The 25,895-nt window shown below is 50.7% G+C and overlaps 3 protein-coding genes across 3 annotated transcripts; all 3 read right to left on the reverse strand.

Moving 5' to 3' along the window:
• Nucleotides 1–521: 521 nt before the first annotated feature.
• On the reverse strand, nt 522–12,316 carry ENH_00038150 (phospholipid-transporting ATPase, P-type, putative; the record flags this gene model as incomplete). Its single annotated transcript, XM_013580476.1, has 22 exons — nt 522–653; nt 1,172–1,259; nt 1,442–1,566; nt 2,580–2,762; nt 3,165–3,395; nt 3,776–4,033; nt 4,373–4,540; nt 4,784–4,971; nt 5,278–5,362; nt 5,973–6,095; nt 6,413–6,517; nt 7,251–7,631; nt 8,134–8,412; nt 8,684–8,809; nt 8,944–9,304; nt 9,621–9,786; nt 10,161–10,216; nt 10,686–10,771; nt 10,890–10,950; nt 11,200–11,272; nt 11,673–11,790; nt 12,221–12,316. 22 exons carry the CDS (start codon nt 12,314–12,316, stop codon nt 522–524), a joined length of 3,489 nt encoding a protein of 1,162 aa, XP_013435930.1.
• A 2,159-nt stretch (nt 12,317–14,475) lies between these two features.
• ENH_00038160 (hypothetical protein, conserved) lies at nt 14,476–16,551 on the reverse strand (the record flags this gene model as incomplete). The annotated part of the gene is made up of 3 exons (XM_013580477.1): nt 14,476–15,277; nt 15,453–15,538; nt 16,078–16,551. The coding sequence occupies 3 exons, from the start codon at nt 16,549–16,551 to the stop codon at nt 14,476–14,478; spliced, it is 1,362 nt and encodes a 453-aa protein (XP_013435931.1).
• A 1,689-nt stretch (nt 16,552–18,240) lies between these two features.
• ENH_00038170 (threonyl-tRNA synthetase, putative) lies at nt 18,241–22,927 on the reverse strand (the record flags this gene model as incomplete). The annotated part of the gene is made up of 7 exons (XM_013580478.1): nt 18,241–18,270; nt 18,799–19,028; nt 19,224–19,373; nt 19,659–21,095; nt 21,381–21,633; nt 21,908–22,041; nt 22,588–22,927. 7 exons carry the CDS (start codon nt 22,925–22,927, stop codon nt 18,241–18,243), a joined length of 2,574 nt encoding a protein of 857 aa, XP_013435932.1.
• Between the last annotated feature and the right edge of the window lie 2,968 nt (nt 22,928–25,895).

Below are 25,895 nucleotides of genomic sequence, written 5' to 3' on the forward strand. Positions count from 1 at the left end.
CGGTCTCGTTTTCGTCAGCCTTTCGCTTTCTTCTCTGCCACCGTGTGTCTGTTCCGTTGTGCCTATTTCTGTCGGCTTTTAACCGTTGGGCCTTGTCGTTTCTTATTTTCTCCGAGCACCTACATCTGTACTTTTGTCTCTACTGATGCTGATCTATGACTTCGCCCTTCCCTTTTGTCCCTCCCATCTCATGCACTGCGGTCAATCCTACATTGTGCGAAGAAAGAAAATTATCCGCTACATATACCCAAAAAGCATTAAAAAATATTAGTTGTCTGTACACTTTATTATCACGCGTATCTTAGTGTGCCGGGGGTTGCTGTTTTTCCTTGCATGCGCCTCTGCCAATGCAAAACCAGTACACAGCCCCCAACTTCATGAAGGCAAGCCAGCATGTCTAGCTGCTTGCGCTGACACACAAAAAACGAGGGCTCCGTCGCAGAGTCGTAGAATAGTGGACTACATACACACAACCAGACAGCGTAGGATACAGATACCATGAACTGTAGAGGATATGGCCGTCATGCTGCAGTCAATTTCGAGTACTGTGGTGGCTGAACAATTTTCTTCACGACGGCGAATAAATGAGGGGGCAACCATGAGGCCAACGTGATGACGAAAACTTTGGCCCAGAAAGCGTGTGTCATCACAAACTGAAAGCACACGGAGCCGCACCGGCACTTCAGAACCCTATGTCTTGTCATATGGGCAACCATCAAATGCATTTGGAAACGAATATACAATAATCAGAGCTAATTACTGAGCCCTGAACAGTTGAGCACCAACAATGGACACCGTAAGCTGCATGCAAGGAATAGAACGCACGCGAGACAGAAACAGGAAAGTAGTACATGGTATCAGCTCATTATAATAAACGAACATTACAGTCACAAAGGAAGCAGGCATGCAGGCGAGCTTTGCAGCCGCAGGCAGTTAGGGGTCCAGTGAAAAGTACACTCAGCGAGGAGAAATACTTCATGGAATCAGCAGAGCCAAGCAGAAAAGATAGTGGAGCATTTGCAGTTCGAGATATATGAACAGAGGGCGACCCTCAGTTCAGCCTGCAACGTTATTCATGACCCATCGACCCTCAAGGCTACATTCGTCGCAGGCAAAGAGGCAGCTGGGCAGAGATGCAAGCTCATATATTTGAAGGCAACTGGCGACTTACGGTGATGTCGAAATAGCTGCGGAGGATGAACATGGAGAAGATATATATGGTGACAGTGCATATCTCAGATGATACCATCAGTGGGTGCCTACAGAAACACAAGCAGCGCCAGCAACAGCGAGACCCACTAAAGAACTACCCAGGAAACAACAGAAGAAGGGACTTCAACGAGCTCAACAACCATAGATGAAAGAGCGGAAGCAACGGCAAAATGGAAAGCGGTAGCTACAGGGAAAAAGCTTAGCAGTCATAGCAGCACCATCAGCGCACCATGTTTGTATTTCGGATGCGACATTCAGCAATTCGGCGAGGACAAGAGAAGTAAAAGTGATGGAGACGATGTTGGTAAGACTTTGTTCAAAAAGAACAATTGCCCCTAGCATGACCACAGCTCCCTAAGACGAAAACGAAGAGACAAGCAAGAAATGCATAATTTGTCACACAGGAAAGGCACGAGGAAAACAAGGCAACGAAAGAGCAACAGTAGGAACAAGTGCAATGCGTTCCTAAAGCATAGCAGTGTACACAGCAATGGCAAGCGGAGAAAAGGCAACAACAGCAGATACAGAGCTGGTACGAAGCAAGCACCCTTTCATTTAAAGCAGAATGGAGCAAGAGCACCCAGGCAGGGATAATGCATCAAGTCGAAGGACAGAAACTCACACAAAAATATACGTATACGTTCGTGGGTAGCAAAGGCCACGAGAGACAGCAAGCAGGAACGAAAATGATGCACGACTCAGAAAAATACACGCATTAGGACAGATATTGCTTCAGAGCATTCGATGAAGCAAAAGAAGCACCAGATGCCTGAGCAGGAAAGGGTAAGGGACAGGAATAAACAATGTAGCATAAGAAACAAAGAAAAGAGGTACACGCGAAGAAGCCACGCAAAGAACGAGCAGTCGAAAAGCGAGTTCAAAACAGGCTACAATCCACAAGCGGAAAATGATACAAATGAAGGAACAACCGAACAGGATGACGAAGTGCGCATCGGACAAGCCAAAGAAAGCAGCCGCAGCGAGAAAAGCAGCAGGCGCAAGAAAAAAAAAAAGAAGCTACAATGACGGTGACAGCAAAAGCGAAGCAGATTGTAGCAGTACTAGCAATAAACCATAACAGAAGCTGCAAAAGTGCCATTAAGACCGACAATTCACTGAAAGCAGCAGCAGCAACCCTAGCAGAGCAGCACGACGAGTAGCAAGATAAACAAGGGCAACGGTAGCAGCTAAAGCTATTGTCAGCAACCCATCCACCAGCAAAAAAGATGGAACATGACAGGCAATACCATGAGAAACTGCATCAAAAATGTTGGTGCAGCCCGAAGCCCCAGAGGCAAAAGAACAATACGGACATGCGCAACCGTCGCATCAACACGACCAGAAGCAGCAGCAGTGTCTGTGCGTACCTGGTAAACAGATCTCCAGACCCAACTAAAGAAGCTTTTGATGGACAGGGCTCTCCCTGCCCGTAGGGACTGGTACAATTCAGGAAACATAAATACAACCTTTTCAGGCAGTTGCACATCTAATACGAGAGACAGCACAGGCGCCGTGGTGTAGTATGTTGCGTACCCGACCTGCAGCCAGCCCTGTAAGCACATTTCAAGATAGCCAGCAGCATGCGCAACTAGGCACAAGCAGTGAGCTAAACAGAAAAAAACGATGAATACACTGTGGACAATGAAGCAAACAAGAAGAGCGTGGAGATAGTACTGGAAACAGGGGCATAAGTCGGCAGATCAACATGAAGTCATGACAGGACGCAGAGGTATAGCGGCGTGCAAACACACTGAACAGACACAGGACAAGCAAAAAAGCACGTAGGTCAGCAAAACCGGACAGACACCCAGTGCTGGAACAAGAATCTGAACCCGAAAGCTAACTTCAGCACGCGCATCATGTTAAAAGATATAATGAGACACAGGACATTTGACGGCAGACCCCAGGTAACAGAAAAAGTCTGTCCTAGGCTGCTTGCAGCTTCTGCGCACTTGGAAGATCGCCAGAGGAATGAAGTAAAAGACGGCCGAGAAGATGACTTGAATAACGGCAATAATGAGGCCTCGATGAACAACAAATTGCGAAAGCTTTGCGCTTCGCTGGTAGCTGTTCCGGCCGTGCCACAGCAGCAGACGCCTCAGGTGGCTAAACTGAGACAATGAAAAATCAGCAGCTAGCGACGCCTGGCGGCCCTCCTTTCCTTCCAAACCAATACCCACATCCTGCATACAGGGAGCTCACACAAGTCCCATTTCTCGTCAGGAAGAAAAGCAACTCTCGCGTTTGACACGCTACACAACTAGCTAGTTGGCTGGCTCCCCAGGCAGCTGGCGTTCCAGCTGCAGCGAAAGCTAAGAATTTGCAGGAATACAGTAACCTATGAAAGAATGGACAAGTGATGTGGCACGAGCAAGACACTGATGCAAAGCAACAACGAGACAGGAAGCAGCCGCATACATCAGTGACAAAAACGGCAGCAGGTCTCTCAAGAGTACACCACAGCAGCAGCTAAGCACGCCGCAGTGCAAAGTACAGCAGCAGCTACAGCCGTTGCTTCAGCGTCGACTATAGTGGCAGCATCAGCATCTGCAGAGGGACTGACAGCTGCTTGGATCATGGAGACATCATTTCCTCCGTCGCCAACTGCACATGTCCGTCTGTCTGTGTAAAGTTTCAGCAGAGAAACAACTGCTGCCTTCTGGGTCGGGGAACAGCGACAGCAGACCACAGCGGGGGCCTGACATGCTGATAGTATGAAGTACTTCGGAAAGTGTGAAAGAAAAAGTGACAAGACGCGGCCGTCAACAACTAAAACCGATTCGCTTGGACCCATGCTGAAGCGTTCCAGCGCCTCCTGAGCCTGCACCAACGGAAACAGCAGCAGCACCAGCGGCAGCAGCAGCAAGATATGCCAACACCAGAACCATCAGTACAGGAAAAGGCAAACTACGAATATGAAGACAGCAACGATCGTGGTACTATGCGCTGGCATTGGCAGTCAAAACGGCAGCAAGAGCAGAAAGTACAAACATAGCCACAACAAAAACAGCAGCTACAGTGGCCGCAACCGCAAAGACCCACGTTGCAACAACGGAAGCCACAGATACACTTAAAACTGAAAACCAACACTTGAAGCAGCAGCCGCGAAACCGACAGCTGCCGCAGCTGCAGCTACGTAGCATTCAAGTGCATGAGTGACCTGAGAAGGCGTCTTAATAGTGGCTGAGGAAAGAATAGCAAGAGTGTCGTGTCTCGTCTTTAGGCCTGCAGAGACAGCGATGCAAGTTGCGGTCTCGACTTTATCTCCTGTAAGCATCCATATCTTTATCCCCGCGTGACGAAGGGCCTCCAGCGTCTCGGGGACATTCTGTGAAGTGCAAAATAGTACACGCAACGCAACACACGAGAAAAAACATCAAAGATGAGGCAAGAAACGCCATACTGGCCTAGTCAGAGCAGAAACCCTGCAGCAGCAACAGCAACAAAGGCCCGAATTTCACCAAGCATATGGCTATAGCCCAGAAGAACCATGCAGCAGCCAAGCACCAAACAGGAGGAGCACCAGCTGAAACAGCAACAAGAACAGTGCAAGGTCGTCGCTGCAACTGACATCTTGCAGTTTGTCTTCAACCCCTGTGAGGCCTAGTAAAAGAAGGTCTTGCTCGAGTCTCTCTATTTCTCTTCGGACGCGTCGCTCTCTCTGTTGCATGTGTCTCCTCGCCTCCTCGTACTTGAGCCGAAAAGCATCTAGCTGCGCCACCGTCAGTTCCTTGTAAGCGAACACTAACGTGCGTAGACCTTCACATTAGAAAGCAGATACAGAAAACCAATGCAGGCAGATTCTTCGTCCGTACTAAGCCTTCTCTTTGTGTGCGCTTTGTTCCCTGACCTTGTCCAGCCCTATATATGTTTCCTCGTCTGTTTGCATGTTGTTGTCAGTAGACAGGTGTGCTTCTGTCTTCGTCTACAGAGACCTGTTTCTTTCTCTTCCGAGATACTGTGTCTGCATCATGACGATTATCCATTTCTGCCCCCCTTTAACTCTGTACTTATTTCCCTAGCTATGCTGTTCTGGCTCCACCTTGTCTGTGCCAATGTGCTGACCTTGTCTGGCGAAGTTGTCACATTCTTCTCCCAACCATTGGGATCCTTTGGGTCTCACAAGCGAAAGCATGACAGTCTCCGCTCCCTGTAATGTCGCCAAGCACCAGCAGGCATTACTATCACGCTAACATCCCACAAAGCCAATCCGTATACAGTCACTGTGCTGGTCTGTCTACTCCGTAGGCCGTAGCAATCTCTCCTTCCCCACGTCTCTCTGTGTGCCTCCAATCATCTGATAATTGATTTGCGTGCGCCTCGCAATCCGTCTGTTCCTCTGTTTTTCTTTGACTTCCTTTACCGCCGCGAATTGTTTGACTAGCCGTCAGTGTGTTTGCTGCAATATTTGTCTGCCTGTCTGCCTTTGTTCAAGATTTTTTGCGTGGCCATCTTTGCCTCATTATTCCTCTGTCTGTCTGCCCTTGTCTTGGGCTCCACACCTGGCCATTTTGCGTCTGTATCTGTCTGTCTGTGTCACTGTGCCTTTCTCATGCGCCTGCCTCTGTTGGTCTCCGTTTGTCTATCTCTGCCGGCCTGCCCCCACTTGCCTGTTTATCAATATGCCTAACTACGCTCATCTTTCAATGCATCGCTTCTGTACTGTGCGTCTTCTTGTCCCCGGCCTGTGGCCCCAGTCAGTCTAATGTCTCGGCTTCTAAGACCACTTGTGGCATGCTATGTAGAGGAACGGAAGTTACCTTGACGTAAAAGAAGATGCGCTCAGAGGACTTCTCGCGCACAATGATGCCCATCCTTTTGAGCTCAGACGAGAATGGAAAGCAATGAAGGACTTCATATTCAAACAGAAAGCCGCCAGGTCCCTAAGACAAACACAAGCATACAAAACCCGGATTTGCATTATGAGCATTTGATGGAAAGTGCGCAAACACAAAACACAGGCACCAGAAAACTGTTCATAATTTAATGGGAAATCGGGGGAAAGACATAGGACAAAACGGACGTAGCGGTAGCAACAGCGGCAGCAATAGCAGCACGATCAACGGCAGCAACAGAGAGAGCAAAAGCACGAACAGAGGCAAAAATTGCAGCGCTAGCCAATGCAACTGTTGGACTACGAAAGCGGCGGTAACAAGAATCTCAGGAGTCAGCGAAGTACTAGCAGCAGCGTGTATGGGACCTGAAGAGTCATGCTGTGCTCATCTCTCTCAACGAGTCGGAGGCCAACTTCACTTGCGAAGTTGACAAGTGCAACTTCGTCTGGGGAAGCGGCTTGAAACCTAAGCTGGAAGGCAATAAACGCAGACGCGCGAAACACAGACCTAAATAAAACAGATGCCTCATGAAAAAACAACGAAAATCGGCGCAGATGCCAAATTTGTTGCGATGCGACAAAAACCGACAAAGATTCCGGGACAGTGGCGGAAATGCAAGGGATTGCGGCGGCAACGAGCAGCAAAAACACATAGCAATTAAGAGATAGAGGCCAAGACTCTAGCGGAAAAAAATACTTTTCCACACTGCGAGATTCCCGAGCGACAAAACACATGCCGGGGAGGAACAAAACGTATAAAGAGACAACAGAGAGAGCCTGCCAGAAAGGCACCCGTAGAAACCAAAAGGGCCCACCTACGATAAAATAGTAGAAAGGGAACTTAGAAAAAGGGAAAAAGACAGATACAAGTAACAGCGCAATTCTATCTCCAGAAGCAAAAACAGCTGCTGCAGAGGCGGAAGTACCATGAACACAAGCAGCAACGAGAAACGGCGGCAGTGCAAACCGGGCACCCATCAGCAGCAGCAGCGGGACTGCAATAAAAAAAGCAGATAGCCTACAGAAGACGAATACGACGGACAAAAATTACAGAAATATGATGCGGTGCAGAAAAACAGGAAGCCCAGCAACACACAGCGATGGACGACTGGCAAAAGAACACAACAACCACAACTGACGAGAATGCAAACATAGAAGAGAATAACAGTAAATTAAGGACAAAAATGGCGGGGAGGGAACCCACCTGCCCTTCTTCATAGACGGGAGTTACATTATGACAAATGCTCAGAGCTTTGATGGCTTCAAATGCAACTTTTTCTACTTCTGTTCTTCTGTTTCGCCGCTCAGGGCCGCCCACAGACGGTCTCAAGTGAGCATTTTGAGAAGCAACTGGGTCTTCCCTCTGAATGGCAAGTACCGTTGCATCTGCCGGGGCCCCAACAGTGCTGCAACAGTGGTGGAGCACTATTTGGTGGAGCTGGCTGAGTCCGTCCTCAGCAAACAAAGCCCTCCCTATGTGCAGCTTTTTGAAATGCATTTCATTCTGAGTCAGAGTTCCTGTCTTGTCAGACAACAGGTACCCAATACGACCTAGCTCTTCTGGCAGTGTGGAGGTGCGCACTAGCTGAAAAGGCACACAGTCACAGACGCTCTGCAAACCAATGATTGTCCTGATTATATCTTCATTCTAAGGTAGCTATATTTAAGTCAAATTATAAGCATGCAGTGGCACAGCTGCATAACAAACAGATGGCTAGCTGATCACGATATGTATATTTTGGCGGCAAGACGAAAGGCATCCTGAAGCATATGCTCTCAAAGATAAGCCAAGAGATGGAGATAAGCACAGAAAAAATAGAAATAGGGACAGTCCATGTGAGGCAGGGAATAGGAGACACAGGGACTGACTAATAACAGTTTCTGACAAATGGTAGGAGACGCGCACGCGGTGTGGACAAGAAAGTAGAAGACAGAAAGACTCCAGCACATGCGGGCAGCCAGTCCCATTCACACATCCTACTCTACAAACGATGAACTGTACAACCTATTCATCAGAATTATAAGAGCTACATCCTAAATTCTGTGCTCTTGGCCGGGAGGCTTCGACGGGTAGATGGGTGGCCTACAGCTCCCTTCATCTTCTTGTCTCGCATGATATTAAGGCTGTGCAGCGTCTTGGCAATAATTAAGTTGACTTGAAGACTTATAGGTATGATGGAGGAGAGGAGAAGGATAAAGCGACAGAAGTAAATGAGCCAAATCCCCTCCAAACCCCTCAGCGCCACCAAGGACAGAGACAGAATGCAGAGCAAACCAAATAGTATCTTAGACATCAAGTTGACCTCCAAGTCAAACAAGCCGACCTTCGTCACTGCCTGAGACGCGTTCATGCTTGCGCGGGTCTCCTGAGACGAGTACCATCACAACATCCCGTTTCAGCAGCAGCAGCTTCACCTCCACAGTCACCGGGAAAGGCAAAAGCAGCGCAAGCATCACGAGCCAACCTTGCAGCAAACGAGGCAGGAATGGTGCAGAAGAAATGAGGAAAAGCAACAGCAGCAGTTGATGCAGCTGCAACAAACATAGCAGCTACAGCACATGTGATGCAACTACGTGGCGGAGCCAACCACAACAGGAAGAAACGGCAGCCACAGCAGCGGGAGAAGCAAGGCGCACTCTGCCAGTATAGATTGCAATGCCAATGACAGTGCCTGACGCGACAACGGTGTTAGCCCAGAGGACCTGATCAAGACCCAGAGGCTCCACGTGACAAGTTCCGCAGCTTCCTCTACTCACATCCACCTGCAGGAACATTAGCAACAGGTCCACCAACCACAACAGCAACAGCAACAAACATAGCTGCAGCTGTGGGGCATCAACGCTGCATGCATGACAGCAAAACAACGTGAGGTACGCAAGGAACGACTAAGACCTACCACTGCGTCAGCAGGTCCCGCTCCTGCGATCCCTGCTGCTGTAGTTGCTGACGGTGCTGCAGATGATGACAAGGGCCTGATGCTGGGCTGGCATTGCTGCTGCTGCCGAAGAGTTCCGCTTGCATCAGGCTGAGCTTCCGTGCTGGCTGCCGTGACAGGTGCTGTAGCAACGTCTCCGCCCTCTTCTTTTCTTCCACTCTTATTGTTGCTGCTACTGCTGCTGCTGTTGCTGTCCCCAAAGAAAGAGAAGCGCCCTGTAAACTCATAAATGTCTTGTCTCGGAGCCTCGACAAGGACCTGGGCATCCAAAGTCGCTATAAGCTCAGCAGCTGGCAAATGTTGGGTCAAATTAACCGCCCTCCTGCGACAGGTCTCAAACACAGTACTGTATTTCCTGGGCCGTATTGTCTATATCCCAAAACCCTAGCCCCTAGGCATATGCGCGGAAGTAAAAATCACATGAACCTAAGTGAAGAGGCCTGGCACAAATAGCACACCGAAGCCTGTCAATGAGCACCAACGGCAACAGCAGGAGCAACAGCGGCTAAACCATCGTCCTCAACCCCAGCACGAGCAACAGCAACAGGGTTGGCAGCACGAATAAGATATGCTGGAGTATCGACGTTTGCACCAGGGGAAGCAGTCACAAAATGAAGTGCAATGCCAGCAGCGCCTACCTGAGCTTCCAGTCCGTCTCTCCATCCAGCTGGTCTGTGCGGACGAAACAGCTGCCGTTTTTCTCTGTTGTCTTCAAAAATATTAAATCTGCAGGGACTCTCTCATTGGCCTCTACTTGAATTATATGCCCCACACGAATTGTGCTCGCGCTCACGGGTACGAAGCCTGGAGGAAAAATCCAACTCAACTCAAACCCAAACGCCTTTTGCTCGCTTTGATACAATCATTGATTTAAGCTAAATTGTGCGCCTGAAGCGACGAAACAGCTCTAGAAAAACTACTCCAGAACAAATTCCCAATGTGAACAAGGATAAACGTGCTCAAAGGCAGCGCCAGAGGAGAGAATGGCACGCAAGACACACGACGGGAATACAACAGGACAGTAAAGCGACAGAAGCGGACAAAACAGGGATCCAAGAATCTCCAACAAACTGAAGCATGAGAGGGCAAGCGCATGGATGTATGAAACGACAGGAGCAAAACTGAAGCAAGGACGAACCCAAACACAACACATACGTTGCACCGAAAACTGAATGTACCTGTAGGCAAAAGCCTCATGTACTGCTGGCCGTTCAGCTCTTTGTCCCGAACCCATCTGCACGCATAGCAACAAAAAATGACCCTGCACGGATCAATATGCAGTGCTACGAGACAGGCAGGATGGGCGGGAAGGAAAAGCAAGCACAGAGCCAAAAAAGCAATGGAAAAAGACATGAGGAGAAACTAAAATAGGCAGAAAAAGCCAGAAACAAAAGTGGAAAGTAAGACAGAGGTGGGCGAGAAGAAACAGAAGGGTCACCGCGAAGCAAGGACTCCGGCAACGAAAGAGGCGCATAAGAACAAAGCATGCAAACGGGTATAAATAAAGCACTAAACAGCAACGGTACACAGAGATGCCCATACAAAACAAAAAGACGCTATAGCTGCTGTGCTTGCTGCTGGTGATGTTGCTGCTGCTTTAGCTAGGCATTGTGCTCCTGCTGAGCTTGCTGCTGCTATCAATAATGCTTTTCCTCCCGTTTCCTCTTCCACTCCTTTCATCATTTTTCCTGGAAGTAACTCACCGCTTGATGTCATCGTAAGCCTCCTTCGCGAGCGTGGCGAGCAGCACGAACGCCAGAGGCGCCAAGTACGTGAAGAGGGGGCCGACCTGCAGAATAAACGCATCTCGTGTAAAGTTACAGAGCAGCAGCTGACACAGGGACTCCTACAGCAGCAGCAGCAGCTTCCGCCGCAGCATCAGCGCAGCGGCAGCAGCAAAGGCACACCTGCAGAATGGGAACGAGCTGGGCGAGGGCCACAAGAAGGTAAAACAAATTGAAAAAGAACCTGCAGCAGCAATGAGAGGATTGGGAGGAACAGTTGTGTCTGCAACACTCGCTACAGATGGTAGCACAAGGCGGCTTCCATTACCATGCATGTGAGCTGCAGAGGAGGTGGCGTCTGCTAGAAGAGAGAGGGCTGGATCCGAAACTGAGGTGTTCAACGTCTCTGCTGCTGCTTTTCGTCAGTGTTTCTCCTGCTGCTGCCGCTGCTGCTACGGTTGCTGGTGCTGTCGGGGTGGTTGCTGCTCTGCACCTGAATTGCTGGAAGAGAACGACGGGAAGAAATGTGAAAAAGGAGTACTTAGTATTTTTGATGGCGTTACTAGCTGCACACAAAATTTGACCCCAAAGCTTTGCGGCTAAACTCTAAAGTGCAGCGAACTCTAGACGCGGCTAATGTCGAGGTTACAGGTGACAGCTTAGCAGTTAGAGGTGTGCGGTCTGGGGAAGGAGCTAGAATCAGGGTGCATAGCAATGGAGAAAAGAAACTGAGAAACACGCAGGGGCAAATATAAACAAATTAAGAACGGGACTGGGACTCATAGGCTGCTTTCCTCACAAAGCAGACAAAGAAATACGCGAAAACAAACGGAAACGAACAGCCAGGGCAGGAGACAGCGGCAAGCGCACACATGCACGCAGAACCAGGCATGGAGGCAGGAAAAATCTGAGAGAGGACCACGAAGAGACGAGTGCGGGTGCAGAGCCTGGCGAACAGGAACTCACTGAAGTGCTTCGGGATAGTATGGCCTGAGAAGTGTATTAGGCGCTCTCTGTAAGACGGGCGAACGCCACACAGACACCGAAGCACGAACGCACAAAGCCGCTGCAGACAGTTTCCATCCTGAAGCAACGGCAAGACACACTGCTGGTCCTGTTGTTCCTGCTCTTATTCTGTGGTTGTCACTTCTGCTGCTGCGGCGGCCGTCTTGTTGCTGCTGCCAGCAAGCTACACGCAGCACGAACCAATTTCCAGGTCCACCATAGCTAAACCAAGCCCATGCGAGAGAGATACGGGCCCTCTCTGGGTTGCCTCTTCAACAGCCTTAAAACAGCCTCTTTGGCGATCTCGAAAATCAACATGGGGCTCACGAACACAAAAGGAAACTCACATTGGACCTCTGAGGCCAAGAACTCTGTTGACGGGCAATTGCAGTTCTTATGCGGCCGCAAGAGCCAAGCTGGTGTGCATCCACACCCATTAAAGGTCTGTCATGAAGCATAAAAAGAGGCATTTGTCCCTCTTAAGGGAATTTTGTATGAGGAAGGCTCACCTCTGGGCAGAGACCGCCAGTGCGCCTGAGCAAGGGAGCCTCCTCTCCCCCTGTGTCAAACTCTCCGTGAAAAGCCTCTCGAGTGGGCAGCATCATCTTTCATGCCCCTAGAAGTGCCAGTGCAGTAATATTACTTGCTATCGCTGGAGCTGTTGCTACTTGGACCGAGGGTTTTGGGGGGGGCCCCAGTGGTCAGGGGCCCCCAGAAATCGTAGCGCTTCTTTGGAGAGTGCAAGACTCTCAGATTTCCCAAACATATACATGGCAGCACAAGCCGCACGTGCTGCTGCTGCGGCTGCTCATGCTGCAGCTTACCTTGTTGCAGCAGCTTCAGGTTTTCCCACAGCGGCCTCCTTCAAGGCAGCAGCAGCGACGAGTACAGCAACGCTTTCGCGGCCGCGCGTAGCCAGCCTGTCTAGCTGCAGTTGTTGTTGTTGTTACTGCGGCTTTGTATGCTGCCGTGTGCTGCTGCCAATGCGGCGGCAGCAAGTACGGGAAGGATGACAGGTCTCGTTTCGCAATGAAAACCTTCGTCTCCCCTCCAGGCCTTCCAGCCTGAAGCCCCAAAAGTTAAGCGGCAAACACTTAACCCCATAACCCCGCCTGTAGGCCAAGCTCAGGCTCGCTTCATACCTCACACAGGCCCTTGCTACGCATGCGCAGACTCAACAGACCAGCCACATCCGAATCCTCACCCACAAATCCAAAAAGTAATCTTTGAGCCTGCCTGAGTTCATAATTAGGCGCTTTTATTACTTGTGTGGATCATGAAAGGGACAACGCTAGAAGGGCCCCCCAGTTTCTGTCTGTTGTGACTCAAGGGAGGCAGGCGCCCTTCTATGGGGCCCCTGGGGCCCCGGCCCCCCACGAGACCATACGGGTGCATAGTTACTTCGTCGCGTCATTACGATGCTGGATAGAGACTGCAGTATGGTGGTAATATCAGAGACGAATTTGTCGCAGGCCGGGGTCTACAAAACTAGTGCCTTAATCCGCCCCCTATGAGCTGTATGGGCCCTGATAACATGACATAGCCTCGGCATTCTCTTAACTGTTTTAGGCGCCGAAAGGGGGACCCAAGATGTGTTTGGCGTCTCCTCCGAATCTTCTTGGATATTAAGAGGGTCATGCGCTCTTCTTCCCGGCCAACTTGCTATGGTAGGTAGCGGCAAAGATTTGCTGGTCTAAACTGGGCCTTGGGATGGCCGAGTTAATGAGTAGTACCTGCAGGCTGTGATCTACTCAAATGCTTGTGGGATCGCTGACGCTGTCTTTGTCCCCTCCTCTGCGTCCAAACGTCTTCACCATAGCTCCTCTCCGTCCCACCGTATCTAGCTACTTGAGTACACCCCTCATGCAACTATCTACGCAATGTCCTGCTTCCACTTGTTGCCATTATGTGCAGCTACATCTGTTTCACTCATTATGTTGGCCACCGTAGACCCACCCTTTCCATGTCTCTGTTCCTGCATCGGTACTGTCTCGTATCCAATTATTTGTACTCTGAGCAAAAAGCACTGACTCCCTAGCTGTTCAACAAACGTTCCGCGGTTACCTTGCTACAGTCACAGCCGCACTTCAGCCACCCACTGTAGCAACTCAGTGCAGCTCGCTATCGCAGTAAGCCAGGGAACACTACAGGTAGAAGGTAAGGCCGGAAGTGTCTGCTACGGATGCTAAGCAGCAGTGGCTGCTCCCCTTTTACATCTATTGGGAGAGCAAATTGCCTCAAGCTCTCGAGAGCGAATATCCGAGTCCCTTAAGGCGTCGTGGAGGACACCCCCTACTTTGGGGCGTGGGTGGCCCTGATCCTCAACAAAAAAACAGCGAAGCACCAAAACTCTGCTTTGGATTCAAGCACAGCAGCTGCTTCTCCTGCTGCACTGCTTGCTGCATCTGCCGATACTGCTGCTCCTGCAAGTCCGTCTTCACTGATGTTCATCCTGCTACGTGGCTTCCCTCTGCAACGAATGGCGCTGCTGCTGTATCTATCAGTGTATCAATGCCATGCAGCAGCGTTGTGAGCCCCCATGTGGTAACCAACGGTCGAACAGCAACGGCAAGTGCTGCAGCTGCGGCCGCAGCAGCGGCAGCAGCTTCAGAAGCACAGCGCGCTAGAGTAGCAGCAGCGCCAGCCTGTGCTACAGCAGCAGCGATGACAGCGGCATGAATAGACGCGACGAAGAGAGAGTGTACCTTGCAGTTCAAGCCAATATTCATTCCTGATGTCGGCTTTGCTGCTGACACTGCTGCAGCTATTGCAACAGCGGCAGCTGCTGCTGCTGTATTCGAGGCCTCGTGACCAAAAGCACAGTTTCGCCGTTGAGCTTACGCGCTTGAGGTTCGTCTTCAAGTGAAATTTCACTATCACAAGACGTGCCACTCTCGCGCCTGCCACAGTTGCGGTTGCTGCTGTCGTCAGCTCTGTACGAGGAGACAAGCACAGCCTCGACAAGCTCTGCGCGGTCCGTATGAAACTGAATGGCTAGCTGGCAGCTGCGCTCTAGCTTGTCCACTTCGTCCCTCCAAAAGGAGACGCTAGCTGCCGTGTCCGCACATTCCCGACATAAGGCCTCCTGGCCGCCAACCGGCGGCCCTGGGGTAGCAGCAGCAGCCATAGGGCCGCCTAAGGGGCCCCCCAAGATAGCGCTATCTGATGCGGTCAGCTGCACAGATGAACCCAGCGACAGGAGTGACGCTGCTGTTCCCATTAGACCGCCAGGGGCGCCTGGAGCAGCAGGGCGCCGGAAGGCTCCGCCGTGGCCGTACGCCGCTGGGGCTGCTGCCGCTTCTGGTTTTGCTGCTTCTGCTGCTGCTGGCGCTTCCCAAGGTAAGCAGGTCCCGGGAAGAAGCTCATCAAAGTCAGACGCAGACTGGGGACCCCGACAACTAGCCCCAGAGAGAGCACCCGAAAGGGCTTCTGCTGCTGCTGCGGCTGCAGCAGCTGCTGCAGCAGACAGCTTAGCAGCAGCAGCACTCAGCACTTTGCTGGGACCATTCCGGTCTCCTGATGTGAGGTGCTGCTCCTGGTACTCCCGCAGGCTATCACGAAGATCCCTGAGTTAATAGAGGCGCAACTATATAGCTATTTGTTTGTGCAGCGCTACCGATTTGTCCTTTGCACATCGAAGTGCGCACGCAAAGGGCACCAAATATGAATGTGGATGCACGCACAGGATCCATAAACATTCAGGTGTACAGGTAGCTAGCAAAGAAAAACAGTGCAACTCACGTATGAGTCGAGTCAAGTATATCATTTATTTCCTTGTCGAGCCGGTTTTTCTCCTCACGCAGAAACCGGATAGCCATTCGCCTCTCCTGGTAAGCAGCAAGCCAAGATGCACCAAACATGAACCAAGAAAATCTACTTAAATGAACTCCCCAGCTAAGGAAGCCAATGCGAGCCGGCAGAATAACAGAGGAGCCGACAAAGAAAATCCAAAACGCGAAGAAGATGGAAAATGAGGAGTAGAGAAAACAGGCAAATTCAAATCAGTGAAGGAGGGGCTCGAGAACAAAGAAAGTGAGGCAGAGACAGGGAAGCAAAATGGAGAGACAGAAAGCGAGCGGAACAAATAAGGAATAATAGAGAGGGACACAAAAACAGTGCAACACGTTTAGTAGAAAGCAAACAAATAGGGACAAAGGAAAGCGGACACGCTGAAGCGCCCACCTCGCAAGAAAAAATAAGGTGCAATGATTAATAGGCGAAATGAAAAGAAGCAGCAGAAGCAACACTGGCAGCCCCAACAAACGTAGCAGCAGCAAAAATCCAAAAGTAGAAGCCGTGGCAACGCTGAAGCAGCAGCAGCTACAGCAGTATCAGTGGCAGCAACAGCAGCAGGTGTTGCACGTACAGCGCAGAAAGGGCAGGAGGCGGGGTCAATCTGGCCCATGTGTTGCGCAACAGCAAAGGGCCTCAGATCAAACTTGTTGTTGGGCACAGAGCCCCGGCGCCACCCAGAAACGAGCCACCGAAGCCCCAGACCGCCCTCTGGAGTAAGGTTGGGGGCCCCCAGGCCCCGCACAGCAGGTGCCCAGCCAGTACCCTCTCGAGAGTCTCCTCTGTGGCTTTGCTGAGGGCCTAATATGGCACCCGAGAGAGACCCTAGGAGCTGCCTCTGCCGAAAAACCTTCAAGGGATCCTCCAGCCACGCTGAAGCTCCTGCAAACATGTCGGGCAGCGCCGACGAGTCCGAAACGGGCCTGGCCGGGGAGATCCATCTGCTCGGCGGTCCCCCCCGTTGCAGCGACTGTAGCTGAGCAGAAGTCTCGCACGGGGTTCCCTGAGAAGGGTAAAGTCGTGAAGCCCCCTGTGGTGTGCGCTCCATGGTGCCCTGAGGCCCCTGGGGGCCCCCAGGGAGGTTGCGCAGGGGGCCCCCAACGGATCTCGCCTTGCCTAGTGACTTAGAGCCCCTTTGAACAGCAAAACGAGACGAGAAGGAGAAATAAGGTGGAGAAAAGGCCGCAGAAGGAAACTGGACAATAAAAGGCCGGCCTGGTGGGAGCCTCCCTTGTTTCCAAAGAGAACGCGCATTCGCTGCTATGCGATGTTGACTTGATTAAAGGAGTGAAAATTGAAAAAATAAAAACAGAAATGCCTTAAACAGAGAATAGGTTATTCTATTACGGGCAGGATGTTGAACATACGGCGCCCATTTCGGGGGCCCCTGGGGCCCTCAGCTGGTGAGCCAGTCCACCGCCATGTCAAGTTGTCTCCTTTAAAACACTGCATATAGCTGAAATGTTCTCGTGACCCTCAATAGAATGCGTTTAATTTATTTTGGGTCCAGGTTTCGCCTTGAGCACGGACAAAACAATACAGACGCCGCAATCATCTACGCTGGACTGAGGCAAACCCATCCAGTGGTTGTCTGTCCTCTTGGCCATCACAAAATTCTCCCACAGTCCCTGTAGCACCTCTTTGAGAAAATTTTAATGACGTTTATGGATGTCGGGTGCTTTTCAATGGGCTCCTGCGAGTCATCCTGTGCTGGCAAAGGTCTTTCTTGAGGAAGATGTCGAACGCACTCAGACCAAACTCCATGGTGAAGCCCTCAGCCTGGCGATGAAGTCATGAGAAAGCTGTTTCCTATCACTTAGTAGCAGCTGCGCGATGGGGCCCACACCCACAGGAACCTTCCAGGTATTTCTGGAACGAGCGAAGCAGGAAAAAAGACCAGAAAAGCCACGCTTTCAAGAACTCAGGCACATCTGTGCACATGGGGAGAGGCATTTCTGATAGGAAGAGCTGTTGTCCGTGACTCTGACCTGCACTTGACTTGAACTCCCTATGAGTATTAGCACTTGTGCTGGCACGTACAATTCGCATTGACTTCCTGCGTGCATAGTTACTTATTCAGGTCTAGGCTCGTGCACCTTGTTACAGCCATTGATGACACATCTATTGCTCAACGTCAGCGTGCCCCTTTATCTATACTGGTTGTCAACGGAAAGCCAGCATTCACCCCTAGGCTTGATCATAAGACTACTTGAGGATAGTCAGCGAAAGAACTAAAGCCAGAAGCATACGGGCACGCACTGCAGCCCTGCACGTCTGTCAGCCTCAAGGGCCTCTGTAGACCCCAAAGCATGTCGCAGAGGCCAAACAAGGAGCACAGACGCGGAGGTGTCTTGGCCATCCACACGCAAACAAAAACCGGCAGACACCGGAGCAGCTAACTGCAGCTGCTGACTTTCTTGAATTTAAAACTGTCCTGTACAGACTGCTGCTGTTGTAGTGGACTTAAGCTGGCCCAGCAGAAGCGTCGTGGGAAGGGTGCAGTGGCCTCTCACGAAACTCGCTAGTTAAGAATACAAGATGCCTGTTCGTGTGCCTCAGGCAGCAACAAAGGGACACCATATGCTGGGTCGTTGCTGCGTATGTTTCCACAGAGCTTCACCCCGCTTCACGCACTCGCCACTAAATCCATCTTCGAAGAAGATGCGAGCACTGCTGGTGACTGCAAAGTTGTAGACCTGGATTATGTCCACTTCTCAGTTCAATCTCTGGTGGGTCTTCAAGCGTCCTCCCGCTTCCACTCATTAAGCTGTAAGTACACCCCAACAAAAACGAAAGAAGGTTACCTCCGCAAGCAAAAGCTCAAGATCACACTGAGTATATGCAAAGCTACGAATAGCTCAAAAACAAGCGCGCTGGAAGAAATGCAGAGACGCAGACACTGACAGTGCCACGGACGGAATAACGGGGTTGCAGAAAGGACTGCTGCAGATACAGTAAAAAGCGACTGACATGCAGAAAGCGGCAGCGAACAAGATGCAAAAGGGGAAAGAACCAACGGACAGGCAGAGACAACTGCAAACGTAACCAGGTTTCAGAACTAATCAGAGCCAATTACACTGCCTACAACATAGTCTCCAATGACAGGCGCTGTACAAAAGTGCAAGAATTAGGCGTAGATTGTCGATTCAATCTTCGCAACCAGCAGCTAGCCAACGACAGAGACAAGAATACTCAAGATGCAGCGATTCAGAGAAAATATAATCACAGACTTGAAACGGCCTCGAACAAGGACGAGGACACAAACAAAGACAAAGACACTCCAGAGCTTCCTTACATCGAGTGGCGGCTGTGACGAGGGCATGGCGAGCTTGCGCAGTTTCTCAAGAAGCTCAGGCATAGATAAGCACTCCTGTTGTTTCGGATCTGCTCTGTCTCGCACGGTCACAGTCTTGGCCGCTGCCTCTGCCTCTCCAACCACCAGAAGAAGGTTCCACTGCTGCAGCTGCGCCTCTCGAATCTTTTTGTTAATGGTGTTGTTCGAAAGGTCTATGCCTACCTCGTACCCTAGACAAGCATCACCCACAGTAGCGGGAAGAGTGCTAGTGATTTCAGCAACCGCAGTGGCAGCAATTACTGGACGCAAGGAGGCAGCAGTGGGCGAAGGTAAAGAAAAGAGCTCTATTCCTCAGTCTTTTCCCTTATCCTGATGGCTTCCTATATATTCTCATTCCTGTATGATACCGTATCTGCGACTCTCACCTTCGCGCTGCAGCGCCTTCATGACCTTTTCTGCATACGGAGCAACTTTGTCTGAAATCGGCAAAACGATACACTGGCGAGGAGACAACCAGAAGGGGAACTTGCCGCCAGAGTGCTCCAGCAGAACAGCACACATGCGCTCGATAGAGCCTGCGCACGTGCCACAACATAGACTCATACGCCATTGCCACAGAGACGCCCCTTAAGCATCCACAAGCACCAAGGAAGTACAGAAAATACACATATGAGTCAAATCCCTCCATAGGGACCGTACCCCAAGCTTCCGCAGCTTTCCCAAGCAGCATCCATACACTAAGCAAACAGGCGGAAAAATGCACGCATGAAGAGACAAGCGACGAGACGCGTAGACGAGCTGAAGGAAACAAGGGACGAGCTGACGAGCTGAAAACAAACTGACGGAGTTCCGCGTCTTACCAAGGATAGCTCTGTGGATGATGACAGGCCTGGCCATGCCAGGCTTAAGGTGCCCCTCTTGGAACCGTTGCTGGTTGTCATCATTTCCATTGGCTGCGTCTCCATTCATTTTGGGGGTGGTTTCGGTGGCTTGCGCCTTTTTGTTTGCTGCTGCCGCCGCCGCTGCTGCTGCCGTTTCTTCATGCGTTTTGTATTGAAGATTGAAGCGAATGGGCAGCTGGAAGTCGAGCTGTATGGTGCCGCACTGATGAGGCCTCTTAAGCGCGTCCCAGAGCTGGATGTCGATTTTGGGTCCATAGAACGCTCCGTCGCCGGGGTTAAGTTTCCAAGGCCTGTTAAGAGACACCAAAGCCTTGCGGAGTGCTGCCTCAGCTTGTTTCCACGTCTCCACGCTGCCCATGGCTTTGGCTGGGCGTGTGGAAAGGAATAGGGAGAAGGAGAAGCCAAATTGTTCGTAGACGTAGAACAGGAACTCTAGGGCTGACACCACCTCAGCCTCAATCTGCTCCATTGTGCAAAAGATGTGCGCATCGTCCTGCTGGAAACGGCGCACACGGGTCAGCCCGGAAAGAGAACCGCTAGCTTCATTGCGGTGCAGCACTCCAAAGTCAGCCAGGCGCAGAGGCAGCTGGCGGTAGGAGGGCGCGAGGTGTCGGAACATGACGCAGTGGCCCGGGCAGTTCATAGGCTTCAGACCCCACTCCTTACCCTCTACGTCCATGAGAAACATATTTTCTTTGTAATTGTCATAATGGCCACTGGTCTTCCACAGGTCACAGGAGAAGATGTTGGGGGTGATGACTTCCTTGAAGCCTCTTATCTGGTATTCCTTGCGGATAAACTCAATCAGCTTGTTGTACACTTTTGCGCCCTCTGGGAGCCAAAAGGCCGACCCGGCCGACACTGTCGGCTCAAAGAAAAACAGAGACAAGTTGTTTCCTAGCAAACGATGGTCCCTTTCCTTGGCCTTCTCCAACAGATCCAGGTACTCCTTCAGCTGTTTCTTCTCAGGGAAAGAAACGCCGTAGACACGCTGCAGGCTGTCGTTGCTGCTGTTACCCAACCAGTACGCAGCACTATGCCGGGTAACCGAGAAGGATTTGCAAAGAGCCGTCGTGGGCAGGTGAGGGCCCCTGCAGATATCAACGAGGGTCCCGCAGCGGTAAACCGTAGTGAGGCCCCCGTCTGGCACCTTTGTGGTGATCAGGGCCACCTTGAATGGGTTTTCTGCGAACATTTCAAGAGCCTCTTCCTTCGTGCAGACCAAACGCTCAAAAGGTTGGGCCTCCGACACAATGCGCTGAGCCGCAGCGTTCAGAGCCCCGTGCTCACTCTCGCTCAGGCTCTTCTGGCCCATGTAGCAGTCGTAGTAAAAGCCGGGCTTCAACGCAGGACCCACAGTTAGCAGCGCACCGAACTCACACTCCAATGCTTGGCCTGAACACACAACGCAAAAGCATGGCTGCAACATTGGAAGACCCATGCGATCTGCACCTTAACAACGAAAGTCACGAATACTTGAGGCGCAAAATACAAGAACGGGCGGACAGAATTCTGAAAACAGCAAATAAACTTTATTTAAGAGGGCACGCATAAACTTGCGCAGTCTCTGCCAAAGAAAGGGAGAACGAAAAGAAAGGGAACGGCAAGCGTTGAACCCGCAAAAAATAAGCAAAGCGACAACCAGCCTAACAGAGGCTGACACCTCAAAGCAGCACCTACCTAAAATGTGAGCACTAGAATGCCAGAATACATTTTGGGCTTCCGGCGAATCGAATTTCAAGATCTGTAGTTTACAGCTGCCCTCAAGAGGCCTCGCCATGTCCCAAAGCTGCCAGGGGATGTTTTCATGCTCAGCTTCCGCCTCCGACTCGTCGCCACCGCAGCAGCTTTCTTCTGCAGCCGCACCTGTTGTCTCATCGTCGGCTGCTGCCAGCATAGACGAAGACCCAGCAGCGCTATCCGCATAGGCTACCTAAGCAGAATCTACACAGGAACACAAAGTGATATGTTTACGGGCCCATCGATGAACACACCGTACGAATTCATGGTGTAGCAGAATCACATCGTACCGGGAAAAAAAGCACAAACAACGAGGCGACAGAAGTAAGCAGCTACGAACAAGCAGCAGGATTACTAATGGAAGAGCAACGGCGGCACCGTCCCTCTTCGTGATAACTATTGCCACCTCCACTGTTGCTGCTATTACGTTTACTGCTCCGCTTGTAGCTTCACATGCGCTAGCTCACCTTGGCAATGACCGCTGCATTAGCAAGGCCCTTGGAAATCTCTGCTGCAACTTGCATTGGAGTTGTTTCCCAGCAAACGCCTTCACGTTTGCTGCCGTCTGGCAACTCGATAGTAATCTTTTCATGGCTTTTTCCTGTAGGCCCCAAGACAACAAGCATGCATTATGTATCGCCCCTATTAAATTAGCTGCCTGCACTCTTTATATGTGCACTCGTCATGGACCCAACAATCGCAACGCCCGCAATGCGTTACTTCTGCAACGAATACACAGATCTCCGGTTGTACCGCACATATCTATGTTATTGCATAGGGCTGTTTTGTTTTTATGGAAGATATATCCCTAATTCAATGTTTCTACGTCTCAACCCCTGAAGTGTACAGCCTGACGCTCAAATCTCATGTTTTCTCTTCGTCTCAATCCTACAGCAAAAAGTGTGGCGGACCTCATCCAAGTGCTTGCATCTGGCGGTAAAGAAAAGCTATACAGCCACCTTCTACCAAGAAACAATGAACCACCTGCTCGCCATTAGTTATATTACCCTCACTACTACCATTCCTGCGGTTGAAGACGCTACCTGAAGAGGGTGGCAGCGCCCCCTACACCAGCGGCAGCAGTAATCAGGTGCGCCAACAGAATCAGCAGCAGCTACAGCGTCGAGATAAACAGCAGCAGCTTTACCTTTAATGTCTTGCTGCTGTTTCGCCATGAGGCGCTGGAATACCTCCAGCCGCCTCTTTATAAATGGAGCATCCTTAGTAGGGGTGAAGGGTCCCCCAATGTGTCCAGTGGCACCAAGGGTGTGGGCCGTGCCGGCCTCCGCCCTGCGGCCTGCGGCCCCCTTAGCTACTGCTGCGGATGCCATCCTCCTGCTGTTCCTGCTGCTACTACTGAGTGTTCTGGAGCCGCCAATGGTGCTGCGGTAGATGCCGCAGGTGCGAGGGAAAAATTGACGGGCTGCTGCTACGGACACGAAGCGAACAGAACGAGATACGAGCGGTCCTGAGAGGGCAACAAACATTTAAGCCCTAGGGACTTCTTCCGCCACTGCCGCTTCTGCCGCTGCTGCTGATACTGCGGGTAGCAGCAGCACCGAAAACGCACAATACTAATCGTGTAGCAGCCTAAAGAACTGGAGGTGCACCTGCACCGGTTATGCGAGAAGCAGTTCCACCAAACAACAGCAGCAACAGCAGCAGGAATGCCCTTGAGCGATTACTACGTTCATCTCACTGGAAAGAGCAGCCGACTTCTTTTGGTCTTGACGTTGAATCACATTAACCTTGAAGAAGGTATAGGTATAGCATTTAAGATTTCTCGTCTACGGGTTAATAGGCGTGGGTGGGGCTGCTGGAGACCTCCACCCTGCAGCCCCGACAACGCCGCAGTGAGAGACAGCAGTGCCCCACTGCTTGCCTTCCTTTCCGCTTGTTTGATACGCGTTGCATTCCGCTCTATTCAATTATCAAAAACAAATTCAGTGGATACAATAACGTAACTGAAGAGGGACGTAGGCGCTGAAACGATTACATAGTGCGTTACTTCATATTCTGTTCCACACCACATAAGTTAGTTTATGCAGTGACATGGTTCTCAAGGTTCCTGTCCCCATTTTCACAAGCACAGCTTGTAATTCCCTAGCCATGAGCTTTCAAGTTGTTTTGTGTCTTTGTACGAATACAATGCCTTTCCTGAGATCGACCTGGCTGTTTCGAATCCACCGATGCAACATCGGTGGAGTCTGAGGCTCTGCTCCTTGTTGTGTAGAGAAGTTGTCGCTGACAAGTGGAGTGCAACGATTAATCTTAGTCTCACATCGAAATTATGTATGAAAATATTCTGAAAGCGCATTTCACTGCACGTAGCTATGCACGGTTTGGGGACGCAGTTCGGCACACACGTCGTTATTCAATGTTTCGGGATGTTTGGTTATGAATTTACCCATGTCTCGATAAATCTATATAGCGAATGTATGAGTATAGAACTGGTCAAGAATATATTAGGTTATGAAATCCAAAGGATGTGCTCTAAATGTAGGAAACCGAGTGTAGGGCGCTGCGACCACTACAAAGTTGCCCAGGAACAACTTTCAGGGGCAGTAAAATTTGTGATAGGAAAACTTAGGGTGCAGATCTAAATATGCTTTGGTTAAGAGACTCACTTTTACAACAGATCAGGCCTACTGTTTTTTGGATGGATCGTTTCGAATCACTGCAACCCGTACACCTATAGTGCTTTTCCGCTGCATTTAAAACTGCGCCTGTACGGAATCGCAAGCTCTTATGGGCTTTCCTTTAATGCAAGCAACACGCAATCTTTTCCAGACGCGAACTTCTGGTGCGTTATTTGGGCCTTAGTGCTGCTTTTGGCCTAGCATGAACAGCGCAGCCGACTCAGAAGTGCAGTGCTTGCAACATGTTAAGAGGTGCTCAATCTTTGGCACAAAAGAAAAGTCCGAATTCTGTAAGGTCAGGAAGCAGGCTTTGCAGGCGAAAGCAAAAAATTCTTTCCGGTCCGTCTCACCACACAAATGTAGTATTCCTATGGCGATGTAGGCGAAGATGCTCGGTTGTTCCTAGCAAAAGGCAGGGCTCCTACAACAGTAAGAACTAAGACGCTGAAGCAACAAGCTTGCGTTGTGGGTACGGAAGCACTGTTTGGTTCGGTGTGCTGGCACTGAGCTGCCGCTCACCTCATGTGTGCAAAAGATATTGCATAAAAGGCTGAAATGTGGCCGTGCTGAAAGAGCAGAAGGGAGCTCTACTGTTTTTTTTTTCACGTGCATTTGAAAGAGGTCGCGATTTCGTGTGGACCGGAGTCTTCCGGAGTTAAATATGCAGGCGCGAATTCTGATGGAAGCATCGCTTTCGAAGTTTATGCACTCTTAGCAGTTTTAAGGACTTCCCCAAAGCATTTGAAGGCAAATTCTGTGTTCGCTCTAATGCTCGAGCGAGAAGGGGATCCCCTTTTTTGGAGCCAAGCGCTTCCAAAAGACCAAGTCTTGCTAAATACGGTGTGCCCTAACACTACTTGTCAGGCCTCGACCAAGGGCGCTGCAGGTGTCAGCCCTCAGCCGATAGTGCTGCACAATACTGGACAACAACTCGTGGAGGCTCGATCCGCCGTCAGTGTCCTGTGTGAGGTGTTCGTATAAGGCACTCCCTAAATGGGCCACCAAGGCCTTCAGTCCCATGAACCATACTTTGCTACGACAGGATGAGCGGGCTCAGCTTTCACTGGATATTGCCCTCAGTCTTTACCATTCTACTAAAGGTACTGCAAAGAGGAACCAACGCTCACTCAGAAGTAAAGGACCCTGAAGGTTCCAGAATGTGTCCACCATCTACTCCACAGGTGCCCACGCAAGATTCGAGAGGAAATAAGATGCACAGGCAACGACCCAGCTGACCACGGAAGCATCTGGTGCAGAACGTTGGAAACGCTGCATGTTGGACGGCAGTTGTAGTCCCAGTCGCTGTCTCCAAGTGCCAATCTGAGCACGGGCAGCGCCCAGATATTCTATGGCAAGATGGCTGCAGCTTTTCAGAGTGCGTGGTTGGTCCCGGTGGGTACTCTGTGGAACAGCGCGCCACGCAAGCTGCTTATCTAGCAACCTTGTCTTTGGCCGTTACTGTCCCCTAGCGGGACACAGCCGTTGCTCAATTCAAAGCTATTCCAACTCTTCTTCGGAGATGCATGCATGCGCTGCACCTAACCCTAAATATAGAGCTGTTTAGCCTGCATACTGAGAAGTGCACGGTACACACGATCAGCGACGCAAAATCCTGAGCCAAACACGCCTGAGTACTTAAATTGCAGTTGGGCCCTGAATGGTGAAACCTCACGGTCCTTCTTCCGTAATACTACTGTTCAAAGCATAAGCATCAATGCTAGGACCGAATCTGATATAAATGGCCGAACGTATTGCCTGAGCCTTCGAAGGCTCAGGCAGTACGCATTCTCTTCCGTGTAGCGTCGTCAGTATAGCC

The sequence above is a fragment of the Eimeria necatrix genome, genomic scaffold (assembly GCF_000499385.1).
Source record: "Eimeria necatrix Houghton genomic scaffold, Enh_scaff27, whole genome shotgun sequence".
Taxonomy (NCBI): domain Eukaryota; phylum Apicomplexa; class Conoidasida; order Eucoccidiorida; family Eimeriidae; genus Eimeria; species Eimeria necatrix.